The sequence below is a fragment of the Rhinolophus hipposideros genome (assembly GCF_964194185.1).
Source record: "Rhinolophus hipposideros genome assembly, chromosome: 18".
Classification (NCBI taxonomy): Eukaryota; Metazoa; Chordata; class Mammalia; order Chiroptera; family Rhinolophidae; genus Rhinolophus; species Rhinolophus hipposideros.
In genome coordinates this window covers 51,768,176-51,790,744 of record NC_138064.1, presented here as the reverse complement: position 1 = coordinate 51,790,744, position 22,569 = coordinate 51,768,176, and the positions used below count along the sequence as shown (strand labels likewise).

At 37.3% G+C, this 22,569-nt stretch overlaps 1 protein-coding gene across 1 annotated transcript in view; it reads right to left on the bottom strand.

Moving 5' to 3' along the window:
• Nucleotides 1-4,657: 4,657 nt before the first annotated feature.
• The window catches only part of EPDR1 (ependymin related 1), a 35,601-nt gene continuing 17,689 nt past the window's right edge, over nt 4,658-22,569 (bottom strand). The window contains exons 2-3 of the mRNA XM_081079302.1: nt 7,585-7,793; nt 4,658-6,434 (exon numbers count right to left, since the gene is read on the bottom strand). Coding sequence (XP_080935428.1) covers nt 6,241-6,434; nt 7,585-7,793 — 403 coding nt within the window. The 3' untranslated portion in view covers nt 4,658-6,240. The remainder of the gene's footprint in view (nt 6,435-7,584; nt 7,794-22,569) is intronic.

The window sequence follows — 22,569 nt, the reverse complement described above, 5'->3', positions numbered from 1 at the left end:
CGTCACAAGAGTCCCAGAAGGAGAAGAGAGATGCAAGAGATTGAGAACTTACTTGAAGAAAAAACGACTGAAATATTTCCTTACCTGGCAAAGCAAATAGACATACAGGCCCAGAAAGTGCATAGAGTCCCAAATGAGATGAACCAAACAGCTCCACACCTAGACACATTATAATTAAAATGGCAAAGGTTGAGACAAAGAGAGAATCCTAAAAGGAGCAGGAGAAAGGCAACTAGTAACTTATAAGGGAGCTTCCATAAGACTGTTAGCTGATTTCTCAATAGAAAGTTTGCAGGCCAGAAGGTATTGACACAAAATAGTCAAAGTGATGAAAAGCAAGGAACTACAACCAAGGCTAGCCAGGACCTACCCAGCAAGGCTAACATTTAAAATTGAAGGACAGATAAAGAGTTTCCCAGACAAGAAAAAGCAAAATGAGTTTATCATCACCAAACCAGTATTGCAAGGAATCTTAGAGGGATTTCTTTAAGATGGAATAAAAATCCAAAAATATGAATAATAAAATGGCAATAACTACATATCTATCAACAATTACTTTCAATGTAAATGAATTAAATACAGCAATGAAAAGACATAGGAGGGATGAATGAATACGAAAACCAAACCCTGCCTACAAGAGACTCACTTCAGATTGAAATACACACACAGACAGAAATTAAAAGGATGGAAAAAGATATTTCATGAAAATGGAAACAAAGGAACAAACAAAAGCTGGCATGTCAATACTTATATTAGACAACATAGGCTTTAAAACAATGGCCGTAACAAGAGACAATGAAGGACCCAGCAATCCCACTTCAGAGTATTTATCTGAAGAAATTCAAAACACTACTTTGAAGGGACATGTGCACCCATATGTTCATTGCAGCATTATTTACAACGGCCAAGATGCAGAGGCAGCCTGGGTGTCCATCAATGGATGAATGGATAAAGAGGAAGTGGTACATATACACAACAGAATATTGCTCGGCCAGGAAAGGGAATGTGTTCTTGCCATCCGTAGTGGCATGGATGGACCTGGCGGTTGTTGTGCTGAGTAGAGTTTATCAGACAGAGAAAGACATATATAATGCGATTTTGCTTATATGTGGAATCTAAGAACAAAAGTAACAAACAAAACAGAAACAAACTCATAGATACAAAGACCATTTTGATAGTTGTCAAAATGGGTGGGGAGTTAGGGGTGCAAGTGAAAAAAAGATGAAGGGATTAAGAAGTACAAATTGGGATTTATAGACGATGTAATACAGAATTGTACACCTGAAATCTATGTAAATTTACTAACAATTGTCACCCCAATAAAATTAATTAAAAAAAAAAAAGAAGTACAAATTGGTTGTTACAAAGTAGTTATGAAATGTAGGGCATAGCATAAAAAATATAGTCAATAATATTGTAATAACTACATATGGTGTCAGATGAGTGCTAGATGTGTTGGGGTGATAGATGACAGGGGTTTGGGGGACACGGTGAAAAAGGTGAAGGGATCAAGAAGTACAAATTGGTTGTTACAAAGTAGTTATGGAATGTAGGGCATAGCATAAAAAATATAGTCAATAATATTGTAATAACTATATATGGTGTCAGATGAGTGCTAGATGTGTTGGGGTGATAGATGACAGGGGGTTGGGGAACAGGGTGAAAAAGGTGAAGGGATCAAGAAGTACAAATTGGTAGTTGCAAAAGAGTCATCAGGATGTAAAATAAAGCACTGGCAATATAGTCAATAATATGGTAAAAATTATGTATAGTGCCAGGTGGGTACTAGATTAATCAGGGGGATCACTTCTTTAATTATATAAATGTCTAATCACTATACTACATACCTGAAAATAATACTGAATGTCACTGTAATTGAAAAAAATTAAAAAGGGGGGAAAAGCTGAAGGGGAATAAAAGGTTCTAATTTCCAGGGATAAAACAAACAAGTCATGGGATGTAATGTACAGCACACGGAATATAGTAAACAATATTGTGATAACATGTAGGTACAGTGTCTCATGGTTGCTGGACTTATTGTGGTGATCACTTCTTTAGGTACATAAATGTATAACTACGGTGTACCCCTGAAACTAATATAATATTGTATGTTTGCTAAATTTTTAATAAAAATCTGAAAGAAAAAATGTTTTCAATTTTGTTTTTACACAACTTTATTTTCCTTGAAGAGAATTCCACATTTTATAATGGAATTTAATGGTAAACTTGGCTTCACAAGATAACCCTTTGACTTATTTGTGCTTTTTGATAATTTTCTTTATTAACACTCAACTGAAATTACAATGTTAGCCATCATGGTTTAGTAAGAAGAGTACATATTTTGCCATCAAAAATTCTCCTGATAAAGCAAAAGAAGACTGGGCTGTGGGATTTGAACAAATGTTCATTAAAATAATTATACAGTGTACCACTGTGAATGATATAGCTGCAATTGTAGCATAGAACAGAGAAATATACTCAGATTACCTAAATGTTCTGTATGTGGTATTCAATGCAAATATTCCTAAATGATAGATTAATGATAGCCAAGTCATTGATTGCTGAGGCTACATTACATTTTCTACCTTTAAATATGAAAATGATATTGTAATGATACTGAGTTAATTTTTGCTCTAATGAAAACAATATGAATTTTTAATTTGGGGTATCATAAAAGTAAGTATCACTCTTCCTGAATAAAATATGCAACAATTTAGAGGCTCCATATATTTTTATACATGCAGCTGAGTTAAAAATTCTGCTTTACAACAAATAAAAATATATTTCAATTGTAATTATCCTAGCATAGTTCTTAAAAGAAAATATTTACACTAAAATATCAATATGGAAAGTTAAGTTTGTCCTTTAAAGAGATGTTTAATTACAAGGCCTTTATATCTCATAAATTATTCACAAGACTTTAGCTGAGGAGGCTCATTCTCTCCTCAAATCGTAGTCATTTTGACTCAACAAGTGTGGCAAGGACACCTTTCCTGCATTTGAGGTGTTTTGCATAGATGCAGGAAGATAGGATCTACACACTTGGAAAAACTGAAAAAAATGCCCTCATATTGTACAGGTGAATACATAGGGAAAATGATTTAAAATAACAGAGGGAATATTGGAAAGATGGAATTTGCAAAGAAAATCCAGCAAGATGAGCAAGATGTGAGGGTTGGGTTTTCCAATGATGCGGAATTTAGCTTGGTAGGAAATTAAGTGTATTTCATGGGATATTTCCTCAGAGCCCTAAACTTTTTGGCCTTTTAAAATTTTTAAATAATTTTAAAATGTGTTCCAAATTTGAGAAATGCAGCATGATCTTTGTTAGCAAAGCTTCTTGTAAGAAAGTCATCCTGCTGATAGAGCAACAGGGGCAGAAAGGCCAGGCCCCTTTGATTCGCATGCGTAACGGGAGAGAGGGGAGGGTGGCTGTCCCAGGGCTGCGTCTTCAGAACTGAAGGCAGAGTTTAGTGAACACCTCAGCGCTTGCAAGGATCCTGTCTATTTGCCTTGGGAGAAGTGGAGGTAAGTTGTGATGTAGCTTAACGGCTCAGAGACACATGAGGCAGGGTATCCACAGAGTTGTACCCACGCCTAGTTCAGGCCCATTGTCAGGAAGACTATGGCTGCAGGTGAGACCCTGCATGTCCCTCTCCATCAATAGGGTTAGTCCCTGCCCTTTTTAGGGACCCTCTTCTTTTTCATGAGGATGGTCACTAGCGAGTTTTACATAAGATTGGTGACTAAGGAAAGCCCCCTGCTACCCAGAGGTGACACAGGCCTCACTTCTCAGGCTCTGCGGCAGTTGGGAAAGAGCAGCACTGAGTGCCGAGACTGAAAAAGAAATCAAAAGGGGCTGATTTGGAAAAGGGGCTGATCTAAGGGGCCTTGGACACCGTGCTAAGAAAACTCTGCTTTACTTTAGACAGTAGAGAACCACAGGAGCTGGGCACCGCCAGGTGTGTATATGGAGGTCCCACAAGATATAGAATCCTTCTGGAAGGGGGACTTTGTATTCATTTCTGTGAAATGGCTTAACTACTAAAACAGACTAACTAAAAAATGAAAAGGCATCCACTTTGCATACCCCTGAATAAAACAGAAGGAGTTCCTTTTCTTTCTCCTTTGAGTGCCCATTGGCACGAGCACAGACAGAGATCCACAGCTAAGGGAGATGTGCGGTCTGGAGAGCAGTGGGCCATCCTGTGGATGCAGAGACAGGAAGTAGGGCAAACACTGTCACAAAGGCGTTATCAGGCTGGCCCACCCGAAGGCCTCTGTGACAGTCCCCTGTCTGTTCATTCCTTAGTGGGGTTTCACCCTGCTCTGTGACTCTAAGAACCAGCATGGGCACTGGCGATAACAAGGCTTCAGGGTTGGCTTAGGAATGAATGAATGAGCAGAGGAGGGTATCTAGAAGAAAAGACCAGGGCAAGGACAGAGAGTATGAAGATCTTGTGCAGGCCTGCAGTGTGAAGAGCCTGCACCTAGATGGTGGCTGAGGGGGTGGGCAAGGGGCAGCAGCTTTAGGAACTCTTCTGATAGGATGCTGGACACCGACTGCCTGTGAGCACGGGAGGAGAAAAATAGGTCAAAAATGACCTGAAGGCTTCTGACCGAGGCAAATGGACTTGAAGTGGAAGAGCAAGATTTTGAGAGAGCAAAATGAATGTGGTTTAGATCACATGCAGCACTTTATTCATTAGAGAGGAGTTTAAACTCCCTCATAACCAAGATAATTCATATTTATTACAAAAGCAAACATATCAAAGAACACTTCAAAACTCAATTAAATTTGTTTATTGAAATAATGTAAACTGTGAGTAATACAGATTGTTTTCAGCATAATATAGGTGTCACACATTTCGCCTTCTAATGGGTGATAAATAGATGTACAGAAGAAACACAGTTGTAGAATAATTTAGAATACTAAATTTTATGACTAGGAGTCTCGCTAGGGATCAGCAAATCCAACCCCATTAACAGGTGTGGAATCTAAGGACCAGAGAGGCTGGCATTCTCCATTCTACAAACCTGTAGGGCACTGACCATGTGCCAGGCACTTACTTGGTGCTGGGCATATAAAAGTAAAGGAACCCGTACTCAAGGAGCTCATAGCCAGGCTAGCGTATGATAGTGTCCGGTATGCAGGAAATGAACTCACAGCATAAATATGTACTGTGAGAACAGCAGGCTTAAGCTGCAAGGTGCACTCAGTCCAGGCTTGGGAGCAGCTCTCTGAAGGCCAAGTGTGAGCTGACCTGGGAAGGATGAGCAGAAGTCACCTAGACAAGGAGGCTGTGAAGCAATGTCCCAGGAAGGCTAAGGTGAGGGAAAGCATAGTGCATTTAGCTAACTCAAGGAGTTCGAGTACAGGAGATGCTAGTCCTGGGCTTTGGAGGCCGTAGTCCTCTGACTCCCAGGTCAGTGCTATTTTTGGAAATACTACCTGTGTCTGTAGGTTTCCTGACAAGTCTGTGATGATTCAGCACAAGCATCAATACTCCTACATAGAAAAAGCATACATGGCTCATGCTTACCCAGGGATAGGCATTAAGATTTTCAAACTCTTTTGTTTAAAATGTCTCTTGAGAGGAATAACTACTTTGATTTATAGCCTTGCATTTCCTCCCAAATTGTTGACATCAATTGGCTCATGCCATAAAGCTGTTAAGTCTGGAAGGGATGTAAGGGATCACTTTTTCAGTCAGTAGCTAAGGGAGCATGGTGGGGGTGGGGCAGACGGAGCAGTCACCACCCTGGTGCAGGCAATCCAGGGCTCATTATCTGTAGAGAACTTCAAAATTCATAATAAAACTGACCAAAATTGTTCTGCTTTTTACTATCACCAGGTGCAATCTGGCAATTTTCAGTAATGTCAGTAACGAAACATTCCTCCCTGCTGAGGCAGACTGCTCCGGCTGACTCCCAGCCCTGTGTAAGCCACAGCACTTCATATAGACCTGCACACGCAGATAGCACAGCCCCAGAGAGATTACACAAAGCCCCCATGTTCATCTCTTTAGTTCCTACCACCAGTCTCCATCCTATTCCCTCTTTTAAACACAGCGTGAGTAGTCAACATCATCTGTACCAAAATCCCACATCAATGTTTATCTTCCTACAATGATGGTAGGTCTCCAAAGAAGATTCTCATCTCTCAAGTCTCAAATCCGTTCTGAACGGCGGCCGTGGCGCCTGCTGTCGTGTGCTGTCACTTCCGTGTGGGCAGGCTTACTAGGAGCAGTCCTCACTCATCCTCTCCTGCTGGGCCGTCTGGCACGTGCTCGGGGGAATAAACACTGTGGGGTCTTTAATGCCCAGCTGGATGTCGAAAAACCGCGTGGACAATATCACACTATAATTTTTGGTGAAGGTTTCCTGGACGGGATAACAATCCTTGACTGTATAAATGCCAATCCAGGTTTCATCTATAAGAGGAAGGGAAGTTGACTTTTTAATATAGAAAACAGGCAAAACACCTGTATTGTTTTTATTGTGGTAAAATATGTATAGCTTACCATTTTAACCATTTTTAAGCACATTTCTGTGGCATTAAGTACATTCACATTGTCGTGTAACCATCACCACCACCCTCTCCAGAACTTTCTCACCTTCCCCAATTGAAACTCTGTACCTGTTAAGCCCGTCCCCTATCCCCACCCCAGCCTCCAACCCCTGGCAATTACTACTGCTTCCTGTCTCTATGAACTTGACTACTCCATTATCTTATATCAGTGGAATTATATAATATTTGTCCTTTAGTGACTCGCTTATTTCACTTAGGGTAATGTCCTCTAGGTTAATCCATGCTGTCAGAATGTCCTTCTATTTTAAGCTGAATATTATTAATATTACACAATTATAATTAATATAATACAATTATAATTAATAATACATCACATTTTGTTTATCCATTCCTCTGTTGATGGGCACTTGGGGTGTTTCCTCCTTCCGATGATTATGAATAATTCTGCTATGAACATGGACGTTCAAATATCTGAGTCCTTGCTTTCAATTTTGGGGAGTATATGCCCAGAAGAGGAATTGCTGGGTCATATGGTAATTCTATGCTTAATTTTTTGGTGAACTGCCATACTGTTTCTCGCAGCATAAAGGCCTGTGTTTTTGACACAGTTTGGGGTAGGTGTGTTGGCAGCAGACCAGAGCAGAGCAGAGCTTCACATCTAGTATGTATAAAAGCAGACACTCAAAATAATGGGAGTAAATCTGGTCACTGGAACTTTAGGAAGAGATGCAGGGGGAGGAAAAGGAGGCACCCTTCCATATCCACTGGTCTTAGGGAGGAGGGGGAGCATTAAATGTCAGAGTCAAGGCTAAGTCCATGTGGCAGAAAGATACAGGTGGTGCTAGAAGGCTGAGGTGTTTCAAATATGATGCTTAGCTCCTGGTGCTACACAGCTAGCAGGGTACAATGGGTGTGTGTGTGGGGGGGGGAGGTTAAACAATTCAATTAAGCTTGTAAACTTCCTTAACAACTACCCTCCTTATGGACTTACACATTTCTTCCCCATCATGCTTCCTGCGTTGCAACCCTCCCATACTTTTTTGAACCCTTACACGATCTAGCTGACTTTCTGTCAGACCACTCCTGGACCATGATCTGCTCCTGAGGCCCTCCTATGGAGTACTGGTCCTCAAAGGTGGAGTTCTGAGGAATGTCAAGAGGGTCCCAGGGGTCCGTCAGAGTGATCTTGGAGCACTGCTTGGTGGCTTGTTCAATCTGAAACATCACTCCGTCTTTGTAGAGCAAAATATATTCAAATAATCTGAAAGACAGATTAAAAGAGAATAGCTAAGGACTTTAAGTTACATTCATCATGCCTTTTATCAGCACAAGGGCCAAAAGCCTTTGATACAAATTACTCTTAAAATGGGAAATTAATAGTTTTGTTTGCAGGCAATCATTTACTTATTTATAAACACTCAATATATGAACCACCTGAATATGAAATAATTAAAGTTCAGAGCTCAAAACTGAATATTCACTAGACAATTACTTATCAAGTACCAAATGCCAGACATTGTGCTTGGGATACAAACAGGAAGACCCGGCCCTGGGTTAACAGATGGCTTGTAACCTGTCTCAGAAATCGGGACACAGGAGGATTTGACCCTTGGCTTGGCTGAGTTCTCCTTGCAGCAGTAAGTCAAGGAATTACCGGGGTATGTGTACTGAAAGCAGGACAAGGAATTACGGGGGTACGCATACTGTATGTAGGACAAGAACTCACTGAGGATAGACCAGGCCCCTGTGCCCCAATCTCTCAACCATCAGTCATGAGTAAACGGCTTTGGCGAGGAGGCATATCAGCACTGAGAATGGATGACCCTCACATAACCTCAGGTAGGAGGCTGAAACGAAGAAGGACAAAAGCTGAGGGGACCCTAGAGTGAAAGGCTCCCCGTGCAGTCTGTCTACATGTTCTCTGCCTCTTGTCTCATACCCACATGCACACCTTATTCCCAGGCTGTGCCTGGGGTCCTCAGACTGCCCATTATTACGTTGCAGGCTGTGCTGTTAACAGTCCTGTGTCATTCTTAGAGCTAAGCCCTCTTGAGGTTGGGTGAAGCCACTGTGTTTCTATGCATCTGACTGTCCATCCAAAATGCTCCTGGTTGGGCAGAGTGAGGTTGTAGCCCTGACCTCAAAAAGTGAAACACACAGCACCGGCGGCTGGAAGAGCCTAGAGAAATGGCTTTTCCTGAGCACATAAAGATAGCCAACGTAAATTATCTGTGATACTCCACATCATAGCCCCCATGGAGGACGCCTATTCTCCATCCCAAGTCTGAGTTTCACAATTATTTTTTAGGTAAAAGTATTATAAATGATCATTTTCCATATGGTCAAAATAGTATTACTGTTAGGATTAAGCTTCCATTTTTATAAGCTGGTATAGAAATATATACATGATCTCATTATACTCGTATATATATTTAGATATATCGATCCTGTTTATTCCAGAAAATACTGGAAATGGCTTACAAGGCCAAAACCAAGCACAGACCTTTAGAAATGAGAGAGTATGTAGACAGAACAGGAAGTGTTCCTGTTATGCCATATTGCTCAAAAATAGAGTCAGCCATATGCAAGTATACATGCGAAGTTCACATCAAACTATAAGCCCTTTGGAGGAGTTTGGGGTTAGACTATCACTGTTTTCTCAGTATGTCCCTGGTACATCAGAGTCTAAATATTCACAGAAGGGCTACAGAAACAGCATCATCTGTAAAGCATAGTCCATTCGTAAACACAGGAATCTCTGTGCATACCAAATACGTACTGTTCCAGCCTGCACCTGGATGGTGGCTGAGGGGGTGGACAAGGGGCGGCAGCTTTAAGAACTCTTCTGATAAAATGCTGGACACTGACTGCCTCTGAGAACTGGAAGAGCACTGGTCCCTTTAGTGACAGAAGGCCTCCCCAAAAAACACCTGTACTGTTTGCTCTCAGGGCTGGTCTACAGCATTCTTCTCCCCACCATCAGCAATATCCTCTCGTGCTTTCCCAAGTTTAAGGTGGTTAGCCTAGAGAATCATTCATAGCTTTTGCTGAAACTCCAATTGTGTGCTTCTCAAACTGCCATGATTGTCCCCTGGAAAATATGCTGCCATGTTCAGGAGAGGGAGGTTCCTTCTTGAAAATAGCCCTCAGCCCTGTGAATCACAAGATCACAGAAGTGAGGGCCTGGCAGCCATGTTTGTGTACATGACTTGGTCATGCTTCACAGAGCTTGCTGGACCAGAGATGGACATCTGACCCAGGATAGAACAATCAGCTTCTCTCCCTCATGTGGAATTATGACAGAAGTTCTGCCAGTCCATCACTTTATGTGGCTGGATGTGTCACATAAACACAGAAGCTGTGGGATGCTATTTTCCAACATGTGAATTGAGTAAGAACAAAGAATGAAGCAGAGAAAAGCATAAGCAAGCTAGGATTCCAACAGCTGTTCAGCTCCTGGATGCATTTGTTTTCTGAGGTCAAGTGCCTGAGATCCCCTTGCAAAATTATGATATGTTTCCTTTGTTCTAATAAACTTTCCTTTTCTGCTTGAAACTTTTTGTGTGACTCATAACCAGGACTCGTTTCTAATAGAGTTGAAGACTCCACTCACTGTTCCATCTAGAGCCTGGGTAATAGCTGCTAGTGCAGCTTTTCTGGGAGACGTAGAACATAACCCCCTGCAGAACCAATGGCCACCAGCACCCGGTAAGTCGCCTGCCAGGGAAGGGCAGGGGACAGCAGGAAAGGAGTTCGGCCACCTTCACTGTTTTCCTGAGGCCAGTTCTGCCCATACAAAGAAGCGCAATTTAATTTTAAAATAAGAATTCTAGACTTGAAACAACCATTACAAAATGCTAACGTTTGTTAATTCTGGGTGGTCTGAGCACAGGTGTTTGCTATGGTGTTCTTTTCTGTTTTCAAAATATTTTTTTTAAATGACGGCATACTCTGATATGGAGCTCTGTTGACAGTACCTTAAGTAAAACAGAAAACATTAATTTAATGAGAAACAAAATAGAACTGTAATAATTTGTTTTTCAAAATACCCTGTGGATACAAAGGTGAATATTGCTCTGTACAAAGTTTTGGAAAAGAAGTTTTTCATGATGCTGTAGTGTTGTGTATGTTTATGTGAAGTTAAGATGTAAGGCTCTCCATCGAAAATAGGATACAGAGCCTGGAGCCCGGCAGAGCCAGAAGGTCAGAACGCAGAGGTCAGCCAGGGTTGAAATGAGTCATCGGCCTGGGACGCTGTGCGGGTAATAACTGTAAACTCAAAGGACTGAGCGGTTTCAACAGCAACTGGATCCTGGGAGGTGAGATCAAAGCCTGGCTCTGAAGTGAAGTTGTCACAAACCATACCCCTGGGGTGCAGTCAAGCACGGTGAGGTGCTGGAATGGATGTGCAGGAAAAGCCAGGCAGGCCAGCCTGAGTCAACAACAGCCTGCAAACTCCTCCTTGCGGGCCAGACACCAAGCAAAGCTCGGTTCCGGGGAGGGCCCCACCTCCAGGCCTCAGGTGTGAGCAAGGGTCAGTAGGCCAGGCTGTCCACGGCAACTTCAGTGCAGAGGAGGTGGCCAGAGCCCCATTTTGCTTCTCACCTCTGGGACAATGAATTCCTATTGCTTTTGACAAAATTCTCAGTCTGCATCGACAATTTCTATTATTTTCTGAAAATCTGTTTTCCTAGAGATTAAGCTCTACCATCCCCATGTCTTCCAAAACATTGAAAACCTGCAGAAGTTCTGTTTATTTTGAAAATAGGTTTCTGGTTTTTATAAAACTGATTCACGTTTAATGTAAAAAATGCGAACAATAAGGAAACGGAAAAGGAAATAAAAATTGCCCAGAAACTCTAATTTACAGAAATAACTCTGTGCACATGTCTAAATATACATTGATTTATTTAATTTAAATTTTTAGTTTTAATTGTTGTAAAATACATAGAACATAAAATTTCCCATCTTAACCATTTTTAAGTGTACAGTTCAAGAGTACTAAGTTGTGCAACTGATCTCCAGAACTCTTTACCTTGCAAAACTGAAACTCTATACCCATTAAACAACTCCCCATTTCCTCTACCTCAAACTCCTAGCAACCACCATTCTACTTTCTTTCTCTATGAATTTGACTACTCCATGTACCTCATATAAGAGGAATCATACAGTAGTTGTGTTTTGTGACTGGCTTATTTCATTTAACATAATATCCTCAAGGTTCATCCATGTTGTAGCATGTGTCAGAATTTCCTTCTTTTTTAAGGCTCAGTAATATTCTATTGAATGTACATATCACACTTTTTTATCCATTCATCCATAGATGGACACTGGGTTGTTTCCAACTTTTGGCCATTGTGTATAATGTTGCTATGAATATGAGTATGCAAATACCACATTGATTTTTCATGTGTACTACACACATTTTACAAAAATGAGTGAATACTATTTATTTGTTTTCTAACTTGCATTTTAAATTCAACAATTTGTCCTTGATATCCTTCCAAGTCACACACAGCTCTATGGAATCATTTTTCCCCTAATTTATTATGAACTATTCTAAATATGCAGAAGAGCTAAAGGCTTAGTAAATAATTACCTTTATATCTACCACCTATATTCAAAAATTGTTACATTATGTCATATTTGTTATGCCTATTTTCTAAATATTTCTTAGAAACAAGGACTTTCTGCCTTGTGGCCATGATACCATTATCACACTTAAGAAATTAAAATATCAAATATATGGTGATGGAAGGAGAACTGACTTTGGGTGGTGAATACACAATGGGATTTATAGATGATGTAATACAGAATTGTACACTTGAAATCTATGTAATTTTACTAACCATTGTCACCCAATAAATTTTAATAAAAAAAAAGAAGACAGGTATGTCCCACTCCACTATTAATGCTATTAACTTTGATCATCAAGTTATGTGGTTACTCCAGATGTGTCACTCATAAAGGTGTTTCATTTGGCAATTCCCAAGTAATCTGTGGGTGATACTTTGCGATGCTGGGGATATTCTGTTACCTTATCATTGTCACCTAATGGTTTCAGATAAAAGCATTTTCTGAATCAATTATTTCACTGGAGATTGGCATAACAGTACCAATGTTATAGCAAATGACATCTATCTATCTATCTGTGTATCTATATGTATGCATGTATGTATGCATGTATCTATCTATCTATCTATCTATCTATCTATCTATCTATCTATCTAGGTAGAACTCTGTACTCTTGTGTTTTTGTTTATTCAATGTAAGACAAACAATTAAAGTAATTATTCCTTATGATGCTCAAATCGTTGTAAGTTCAGTCACTGGAAGTTCCTTCCATCTGGCGTTTGTGGCCTCTGACATAATCCCATTAGTCTTTGAGTGCTTCTGGCTTTCTGTGATACAAGAAGTCTCACGCTCACCTTAGAATTTGCCTGCACCAAATCTGCTATCTAGGAACGCTGGAGCTTAGTGGTAAACAACTTAGAAACTGATGTCAGGGCTGTAGGTTTGCTTATAGTCATTGGGATATCATTGTTTTGAGGAACTTGCTATGATCAGTCTCCTAGATTAAAAAAAAAATCATGAATTTATATCGCTATTTCCAATTTAAATTTAACATTATGGATTTTCCCCTACTGTTTTTGTTTTTATATTTGTATCTTTCTTCTCCTAAAATAAAAATCATGCTTCCTAAAAACGTTGACAAATTTAATTATTTGCTTTATGCTACAATGGTAATGAAATGATAATTTCAAAACTGTTGCAAAAAAATAGAACTGCTGAGTGAAGTTTAAGATTTCACTGCAGCACTTTCTGTCCTCAGATATAACTCACTAAGATGTAGAGTCAGTACTATGTTAAAAATTTACTTGGAATAGGCTATTTTTCATGTGGTCATGTTTAATATATTGTTAGGTTCATTTGTTTGTTTTTTCTTAATTCAGGGATTAACATGTCTTAATTTGACATGTTTCCTTTTTGATTTATGTATTATTTAAATATGTAAAGTTGTTCGTGTTTCAAACTCAAACAATATAAAAAGGCATATTCAGGGAAGTCTCACTCCTATTCCAATCCCCTCCCCAATCCCTCATTCTTCCTCTGGATAACACTCTTCACTGGCTTCCATGTTATTTTCTTGCATGTCTTTTGACACAAAAGAAACAAATACTCGTACACATTCTTATTTCCCTCTCTTCTTTACTGAAAAGGTAGCATGCTATGTACACTTCTCTGCACCTTGTTACTTCCCCATTAGAGGCTGTCCTTATCATTCTTTATGGCAGTATAATAGTTTATTGTGTGTAAGTACCATTGCTTATTTAGTCAGTCTCCTACTAGTAAACACTGGTTTGTTTCTCTTCCTAGGAGATTGCCCAAAAAGGCACAGTAAATATAACCTTGTGCTGTTTTGGAGGTGTGAGTTACGAGGTGTGACACTACTAGGTCAGAAGGTATTTTGTTAAATATTATCAGATTTCTCTCCCTACGGTTGCACATTTTGCACTCCCATCAATAATATATGAGTGTCTGTCTTCTATTTTTTAAAAAAATTAAAGTTTATTGGGTTGTTCATTGTGGTTTTATTTACGGTGGCCAAGACATGGAAACAACCAAAGTGTCCTTTGATAGATGATTGGATAAAAAAGTTGTGGCATATATATACAATGGAATACTATTTTGCCATAAGAAAAGATGAAACAGTGCTATTTGGGACAACATAAATGGATCTTGAGATTAACATGCTAAGCGACAGTACTTGTCTTCTTTAATCTTTCCAACAGAGTATGTTGTCAGATTTGGATTTGTGCCAATCTGATAAGCACAAAATGTTATGTCAGGTATTTTTTTTTAAGAACTTTTTTTTTTTTTTTTTGGTAAGTGTAACCTACATACAATAGACTGCAAAAATCTAAAGTGTAGAGCTTGAGCAATTTTAGAGTGAACACCTGGGAGGCACTCCAGAAGCCTCCCCCTCCTGCAGCAGTGTGGTTCTGACGGTGCCTTCACCTGTTAGACTCCGTTGAGCATCTTTTCATATGTTTAAAAACCATTTGACTTTCTTTTGCTGTGAAATAACTTTACATTTCTGCACACATGACTTTTTCTTCTTCTCAGTTTTCTACTGCTCATTAAGTAACCTTTGTGTCTGATATAAGTTGTAGATATTTTTTCTCTGTCATTTGTTGACTTTCTTTAAAATCTTTTTCTACAATGCAGAGTATTTTGCATTTTTTTCAAATTGCTTTATCGATTTTGTGATATTTAGAGAAAACTTCCCATATTCCCAGGTTATAAATTAATTCATGCACATTTTATATTATCCCTGTATGGTTTTATTTTGTTAACATTTAGATCTTTAACCCATTTGGAGTTTATTCTGGTGTATGGTGTATAGTGTGAGATATGGATGCAATTTTATCTTTTCCCAATTATTCTAACACCACTGATTAAAAAGTCTACCTTTTTATCCAGTGATTTATGATGACACATTATCCTACACCAATTCAAGATGCATGTGGGTCTACTTCAGTATTCAATGGAATATTTCATTTTATTCCATTGGGTAATGGAATATTTCATTTTATTCCATTGGGTAGTCTATCTAGCCACGCACCTGAGTCTCGCTTTAATTACAGAGACTTAATAGTGTTTTTCATAATCTGGTAGATGAACTACTCCTTCCATTCTAGGTTTTCCTAGATATTTGGGCATTTTGATTTTTCCATACAAAGTTTAGAACCGACTTATTTAGCTCCAAAAAACCCCAAACATTAAATTTACATATTAATGTAGGAAGATTGGATATCTTTATGATTTTGAGTCACCCTATCACTACCAAAAAAAAAATCTTTCCATTTTTAAAATCTCATCTTATGTCTTTTTGTATATTTCAGGAGTGTTTAAAATTTTTCCTATATTTTGCACATTTCCTTTAAATTTATTCCTAAGTAGTTTATCTTCTGTTGTTGCTGTTGTTTGTTTTTTAAATAAAACCTTCTCTTCCATTGAAATTTCTAGCAGATTATTGTTTGTATATATTAAGGCTATTGACTTTTCATGTTAATTTTACAGCTACCTTACTAAATTATCTTGTTTGAATCAGTTTCATTTTTTAGATCTTTAGTATTTTCCAAGTATACTGCATCCATATCATTGACAGAGACAGTGTTTATTTCTTCTTTTCTAATTCTTGTACCCCTAATTATTTTATCTGTCTGATTATTTTGGCCAATAAATCAACACAATATCAAGTAAAATAAAGATAATGGATATATTTGCCTCTTTCCGGGGTTTAGTAGGGGAAAGAGACTATGGTTTCAATATTAAGTAAATTAAGAACTGTACAGATTTTATCATATTAAGGAAGCATCCATCAATTCCTATCGAATGCTTTATATAAAAAGTTTATTGAATTTTATCTGGAGACTAAGGAGATGATAACATGTTTATTTTCGTAGATGTTTATGGATTTCCTAAAATTGAATTATCCTTGCATTCCTGAATAAGCTTCACTTGATCATAATGTAGTCTTTGTTTTTAATGTGCTGTTAGATTCAGTTTGCTATATAATTTTACTAAAAATTGTCACCCCAATAAATTTTTTTAAAAAGTAAAAAAAAAGAAAATTGGGAATTTTTATTTTTTAATAACTTTTCATTTTTCAATTACAGTTGACATGCAATATTATATTAGTTTCAGGAGTACAACATAGTGATTAGACATTTATATAAATTACAAAGTGATCACCTCGATAAATCTAGTACCCATCTGACACCATACACAATTATTACAATATTATTGACTAAATTCCTTATGCTATACTTTATATCCCCATGACTATTTTGTAGCTACCAATTTGTACTTATTAACCCTTTCACCTTTTTCACCCATCCTCCAACCTCCTTCCCATCTGGCCACCATCAAAATGTTCCCTGTATCCATGAATTTGTTTTTGTTTTGTTTATTTATTTTGTTCTTTAGATTCAATTTATAAGTGAAGTCATACGATATTTGTTTTTCTTTGTCTTACTTACTCCACTCAGTATAATACCCTCTAGGTCCATCCATGTTGTTGCAGATGGCAAGATTCCATTCTTTTTTAAGACTGAGTAATATTCCATTGTATACATATATATACCACCTCTTCTTTATCCATTCATCCATTGATGAAAACCCAGATTGCCTTCATATCTTGGCTATTGTAAATAATGTTTTAATAAACATATGGGTGTACATGTCCCTTCAAAGTAGTGTTTTGAGTTTCTTCAGAAAAATACCGAGAAGTGGGATTACTGGGTCTTTTCCTCTTGTTATTAAGGTCTATTTTTTTCTGGTATAAGTATTGCTACTCCAGCTTTTTTTTGTTTTGTTTTGTTTCCATTTTCATGAAATATCTTTTTCCATCCCTTTACTTTCAGTCTGTGTGTGTCTTTCGATCTGAGGTGAGTCTCCTGTAGGCAGCATAAGTAAGGGTCTTGTTTTCTAATCCATTGAGCAACCCTATGTCTTTTCATTGGAGCATTTAATCCATTTACATTTAAAGTAATTGTTGATAGCTATGTAGTTATTGTCACTTTATTATTCACAATTTTTATCTTTTTAAAATTCTTCTTAAAGAAGTCCTTTTAACATTTCTTGTAATATTGGTTTTGTGGTATTGAACTCCTTTAGCTTTTTTGGGAAACACTTTAATTCTCCTTCAATTTTAAATTATAAGTTTGCTGGGTAGAATACCTTTAATTGTAGGTCCTTGGTTTTCATCACTTTGAATATTTTGTGCCAATCCCTTCTGGCCTGTAATGTTTCTGTTGAGAAATCAACTGACAGTCATGTAGGAGCTCCCTTGTAGGTAACTAGCTGCTTTTTTCTTGCTGCTTTTAAGATTCTCTTTTTGTCTTTACCCTTTGGCATTCTAATTATTATGTGTTTTGGTGTGGGCCTCTCTTTGGGTTCATCTTGTTTGGGACTCTGCACTTCCTGGGTTTCTGTGTCTATTTTCTTCAGTAGTCCCTACTCATGACCACTTATTATTATTTAAAATTCATTAATATTAAAAATCTTGAATATAAACTGGATATAAACCATTTTGCCTTTCTTTGTTTTACATTAAATAGAAAATTTATAGACTGGTATAGTTGAGTCAAAGGAAATTCCCATTTTATATTTTACTAGATACTACTGTTTCTCACAAAGGAATAGTGGAATTTTTAACTGGATGCAGAATTTCATCAATTTATTTCTACTAGAAAAGATACCAAAAGTTTACCTTATTGTGATAAGGCAGGAGAAAATATTTCTGTGTAGTTTTCTTACTTCAGGATGAAGTTTATAGACATCATGAAAAGCACTGTAAAGAAGCTCAGATAGAAAAACCAAGGTTCCAAGTATACCACTGGTGAGCTATATGATCATAATTTTAATCCCCCTATTTCTCATATGTAAAGAGAGATCGAATTTTGAAGCTTACAGCATTATTTTGAAGATCATTTGAGATGATGGATATATAATTGTTATATATCTTAAGATATTGCTGCTGAAGTAAGCACAAAAGTGTCACACAAATGCAAGGATTACAGCCTTGTAGGAAAGTCTGTTTATAGTTGTGCTTATTATAATCAGTATTTTAAAAGGATAAATTTAACTTGTACACATAATACTTGATCTACTATGGCACAAAGAAGGGTTAATTCATCCAGGTGAGGTAGAGAGATAAGGAGAGTAAATTCCTGAGTGCTATAGTGGATCCTTTTGTACAAGACCTGAAGGGATTACTTCCCCTCCTCCCTTTCCTGCCTCTCAATATAAAGACTGAGATAGTATCATCATATACTCGTTTCCTAGTCTCCTTTGTAGCTAAGGGTATAATTGGTTCTAGCATTGAACACCTAAAGAAAAGTCTGTGGGGAGAGGGAATCCTTTGGAAATTTCTCTTCTTTCAAAGAAGAAAAGGAGAATAAAGAGCATGTGGTACATATATACAATGGAATACTATCAAGCCACAAAAATCATGAAACATTGCCATTTGTGACAAAAAGAATGGATCTTGAGAGTATCACACTAAGTGAAATACATCAGATGGAAAAGGACAAGAACCATATGAGTTCACTCATATGTGGGATATGAAACAGAAAGCAGTGAACTAGCAAATAAAACAAACTCATAGATACAGACAACAGAATGGTGATTCCAAAGGAGAAGGGGGTTGGGGGGAGGACAAAGATGGTAAAGGGAGTCAAATATATGGTGATGAAAGGAGACTAGACCTAGGGGGGTGAGCACACAATGGGGTGTACAGATATTGTGTTATAAAGCTGTACACGTGAAATTTATATAATGTTATTAACCAATGTTACCCCAATACATTTAATTTAAAAATTCAATTTAAAAAAATTCAATGCAATAAAAAGGAAGACAATCTCTGTCCTATCCCACGTCCTTTATTTCCTGTCTTTGAACATAGCTGGGTAAGGATGTAATGCTTGTAGTTACCAAGGAGGTAACCACCTTGAAGCAATGAAGCAACAGCCAGCTTGCAAGAGCCAACATTCTAAGAATAGCAGAGTAGATAGATGGAGAAGAATCTGGGGCCTTAATGAAACTATTGAGTCAAAACCTAGAAACATGTATCACCAGAATTCTGAGATAAAAAACAAACATCCTTATAGTTTAAGCCTCTGATAGTCAGATTTGCTGCAGCTAGAAGCACCTTAAATGAAATGAGTAAAAACCACTGCTTTACAAGGTATTACCTGTTGGGTTCTTTGTGACAAGTCTATGAGAGCCTTCCCTTCCAGAATGAGCAGAACCCAAGATTTGGCTAATCCTGGAACCCAAATACCAGAGCCTGGCCAAGGCAGAGATGACTCTGAATAGTTACTTCCTTTACAGCCAAGAAACAATTGTTTTTCTGTCCTGAGTTAGGGTAGTAAGGAAAAAAAACAAACAAGCAAAAAAAGTCTAAGAACTAGAAAATTCAGCTGACTGAAATTATCTTTTCCTTCCTTCCTTCCTTCCTTCCTTCCTTCCTTCCTTCCTTCCTTCCTTCCTTCCTTCCTTCCTTCCTTCCTTCCTTCCTTCCTTCCTTCCTTCCTTCCTTCCTTCCTTCCTTCCTTCCTTCCTTCCTTCCTTCCTTTTTAACAGATGAGAAAATAGGAGGCTCACAGCATAGTAAATAATGGTGCCAGGATTTGACCCAAGGTCTGATTTACAACCAGACTCATTCTAATTCACTAACACTATGCTCCTTCCCTCCTTCCACTGGGGAAAGACTGAATCTTCCCATCCATGTAGAACTGCTTGGCCCTCCAAGATATATTAAATTACCAAAAAAAAGGGAGTAGACAAATATTATATTGTGATTACAAAAGGATTTTGGCTTTGTAGAAGAAATTGGACAAACTTTGGATTTGTGTAATATGCAATAGGATAGATTAGTAATGCATACTGGCTTTCTGACTTAGCAGGAAGACTTGAGCTGCAGCCTCTTGCCATTCTGGCATATACCAAGCCCGAGTTACACCCTACAGTAATTATGAGACATAAAAGAAAAACACTATTTTGAAATTGTTGTGTTAGACCCAAACTCATTGTGCAGGCTGATGCCAGCCACATACAACAAAAGGAAAATTAAATTACTTGAGAATGCAACCCTAAGAAAAGTAAAATGAAAGAATGATTATGTGTGCAATTTAAGAAACTGTAAGGTGATGGACCTCCACTACTTGGATTCTAGTTCAAAAGAGGAAAATGGTGCTCAAGAAATATTGAAGAGATTTTTTCCCCCAAAATTCATCTGGATGAATATTGGCAATATGCAGGCATATATTCTTTCATCTGATGGAAGATAAAAAACTGTTCATCAGCCAATAGTTCAAGATGACTATTTTTTCACCACCACTAAAAGAAACAGCCGCATTAATACTGAGATACCCTTGTTGCCATGGTACTCCATGATTTCTACAACCATGTATCAGGGAGTGTTAATGAGGTGGGGAGGGTACAAGAAGAGTAATGTTCATAGAGTCAGCACTATGCTTTTCAGTAAAAATATATCATTTTCAGTAGAAATATATCATTTCCCTCCATGTTGGAATATAAACACATATACTCTCTTCCAGCTAATAGTTAATACAACTAAAATATAAATCTTATTTTTTTTTAGATTCACTGGAATTTAGGATGATGCTGCATTTAAGAAAAAAAGAAGAATAGCTTTCTAGTGAAAATACGATTATCAAAATAGAAAATGCAGTGGAGGCAGTGTAGAACACACTGTCTATGGAAAACAAACAAAAAAACAGAAGCAGTGAATTTAAAGCTATTATTTTAGAACTCAGGAGAGAAAAAAAAAACATGTAAAGTGATGAAAAGGGTAATGAAAAGATAAAAAGTTTGAGGACAGATGTAAGAGAACCAATATGTGGAAGTAGAGAAATATTCTACAAGGAACAAAGAGAGAAGATAGGATATCAAACTTCCCGAAATAGGAGATAAAATTTCCCTAGAGCTAGACATAACCTGAAGACATTAATTAATAAAGTTCAAAGATAATGAAAACAACCTGTAAAAACTTGAGTTGAAAAAAATTATTGAAACTAAATCAAAATTACTGTAGTTACCAGACTTCTCTTCTAAAGCTCTAAATGCCATAAAAATTTTAAGCAAAAATGCTATTATTACCCAATGAATAGAATGCCCCCAAAGCCATCATTACATAAGACAGCAATAAGTAGTTGTTCTCAGATATTCAAAGTCTCTGAAAGTATACCACTGTAACAGTAACCTCTCTCAAGAAAATTCATTGAATACATTGTTTAACTGACTAAAACATAAATCAAAATAAAGGATTCAGGTAAATAAGAATATTAGTATAAAGGAAATTGCAGTGAATAATAACATGAGTAGAATAATACATATTTCTTTTTTAATAAAAGACTTTGTGGTAAAACTACATAGAAGTTTGTACAAATACAAACACTAAAAAAATCTGTGTTTTAACAAGAAGTTGACCTTTTAGAGGTCTGACTCAGCATGATGAAAGAAGGGAAAACTAGAAACCACCCAAGCACTTAAGCACTTAAGATATTTTTCAACACACCGAGTGGGACCTAAATAAAATACTTCTACAATAATATATATACAATGTTTCCCCGAAAATAAGACCTAGCCAGAAAATCAACTCTAATGCGTCTTTTGGAGCAAAAATTAATATAAGACCCACTCTTATTTTACTATAATATAAGACCGGGTATATAATAATATAATACAATATAATAAACTATAATACCGGGTCTTATATTAATTTTTGCTCCAAAAGATGCATTAGAGCTGATTGTTTTGCTAGGTCTTATTTTCGGGGGAACATGGTATGTAAAATTTATACATAAAAATACATATTTGCTATATATATTTTTTGTTTCCCAAAGTGATGAAGAACAAGGGTCTACAACCCAGCATGGCTATCACTTAAAACTGAAGGAGAGATAAAGGGTTTTCCAGACAAGTAAAAGTTAAAGGAATTCATTACAACCAAGCCAGTATTATAAGAAATATTTTTCAAAAAGGGGGAAACAAACCAACTAAAGAAGATAAAAAATATGAATAATAAAATGGCAATAACTATGTATCTATAAATAATCATTTTAAATGTAGATGGATTAAATGTTCCAATCGAAATTCATAGGATAGCTGAATGAATAAGAAAGCAACACCCATACATATGCTGCCTACAAGAGATCCACCTCAGATCTAAAGACACATATAGACTGAAAGTAAAGGGATAGAAAGAGATATTTCACTCAAATGCAAATGAAAATAAGCTGGGGTAGCAATACTTGTATCAGATAAAAGAGACATTAAAATGAAGACAATAATAAGAGACAAAGAAGCACATTACATAATTATAAAGGAATCAATCCAACAAGAGGGTATAACCCTACTAAACATGTATGTACCCACCATAGGAGCATCTAAATATATAAAGCAAATATTGAGCAATATAAAAGGAGCAATCGACAGTAACACAA